We start from the raw sequence: 1,682 nt of genomic DNA, 5'->3' as shown, positions 1-1,682 counted from the left end.
ATATACAATATATATATATAGTAATATATATATAATAATAATATATATATATATATATATATATATATATATATATATATTTATATATATATATATGCCTGAACATACCCAGCACGTTTCGCGATTGTCTGATTCCTCAGGAGGGCCTGGCGAAAACGTCCACACATTCAGCAGGTGTTGTAGTACCACTGTGTTGTGCGACTCCGCCTGACACAGTTATAGCGTAGTTGATTTCAATAGCGCACAAGTGCATTCGGCAACCATATTGGGGTGTAGTGTGACAGGTTTGTGGAATTGTGGAAGGATGTCCTACCCAGAGGTGGGTGGATAAGTGGGGTGTATGTTTGTGCTGCGTGAGATGACAAGCATGGACAAATTATAACACGTTGGGCAACGCAATGGCAAATTTGGTAGAATACGTAGAATTCGGTGTAAATTAAAACGATAGTTGTCAGTGGAAATCGGGATGTTTTAGAGCGCTGATACTTTAGAAGGGCGCCTGTGTGTCAAAAGCCAATACTGAGGCCGACCACACCATGCATGTACACTATGGACATATAAAAAACTACTAGACAGCCTCGTCTATCTCTCGCATTATCATGCCGGTGGGTTAAGGCGTACACAATAGACAAATGAAACACACACACACACACACACACACACACACCGCATAGGAAACATACCACTATCTTCTACGAAAAGGGGTGATAGGAAACACAAACACACACACACACACACACCGCATAAAAAAACATACCACTATCTTCTCAAAAGGCGTGAGGGAAACACAAACACAAACACACACACACACACACCGCATGAAAACATACCACTATCTTCTCAAACGGTGTGATGGTCACTCGCGACGTGTACTTCTCAGCGGCAGGGGGGTATCCAACTGTCAACACACATTGTATAATAATTGCATTAGAACGTACGTTGTGAGATAGTTGATTTTCCAAGGCTATGTGGGCAGTGCCTTTGTTCTGGATACACGCGTGGTCTGCTTCAGAGAGTTCCCGATTTAGCATTACAGTACAATTTCAGCACACAATACAGTGGCTGAATCTCATCGCGCTAAGACATGTATGCGCCGATCTCAGTACCCACTCGGAGTGCCCATGCGCAAGCAGTAAAGCTGCTAAGCAAGTTCGAATGCACAGATCCACATAGGGTTTCCTGCGCTATACAGGCGCTGCACAGACCTGTAAGATCGGCTAGCATACGTCCGCTTTTTTCATCGCGCCGAGTTATCACAGACTCCGCGCAGTAGGGAACGAATTCAGAGTACGAGTCAATATCGCGCACCACCGCAAAAACCTCGGCTGGCGAGTGTCTGTTTGGTGAGTGATCAAAGTGGCGTGCTTAGAATTGGAGATTTCCGAACTTGTAGGTTGAAATGTATGGCCGGAACGGTATGTTGCGGGGATATGGGGTAGGTATGGCGATACATGTGTACCTGCGTGTACATGGCTTTATGTACAGGAGAGTGCGCGTGCGTATATGCGTGCATAGCCACAAACATCGTTATCAACTAGAGCGCAATAAAGTGAGGGTATGCAGAAAAGGGTACGTGCGCACCGGGTAATGGCTATAGTACGTGTTTGCACATAAATGTAAGTTGTAACGACACGACAGTGAATTAGCTTATTCAAACGTTCAAATATAATTTACAAGTGAAA

General features: G+C 44.1%; 1 protein-coding gene across 1 annotated transcript; it reads right to left on the bottom strand.

The window, feature by feature from the left end:
- Positions 1 to 830: 830 nt before the first annotated feature.
- Positions 831 to 1,031, bottom strand: SARC_14391 (hypothetical protein; the record flags this gene model as incomplete). Its single annotated transcript, XM_014291476.1, has 1 exon — positions 831 to 1,031. A coding segment is annotated over one exon (201 nt), but the record flags the coding sequence as incomplete, so codon positions are not given.
- Between the last annotated feature and the right edge of the window lie 651 nt (positions 1,032 to 1,682).

The sequence above is a fragment of the Sphaeroforma arctica genome, assembly GCF_001186125.1.
Source record: "Sphaeroforma arctica JP610 unplaced genomic scaffold supercont1.4567, whole genome shotgun sequence".
Taxonomy (NCBI): Eukaryota; class Ichthyosporea; order Ichthyophonida; genus Sphaeroforma; species Sphaeroforma arctica.
The sequence above is the reverse complement of the archived record's forward strand: the minus strand, read 5'-3'. Positions and strand labels throughout refer to the sequence as shown.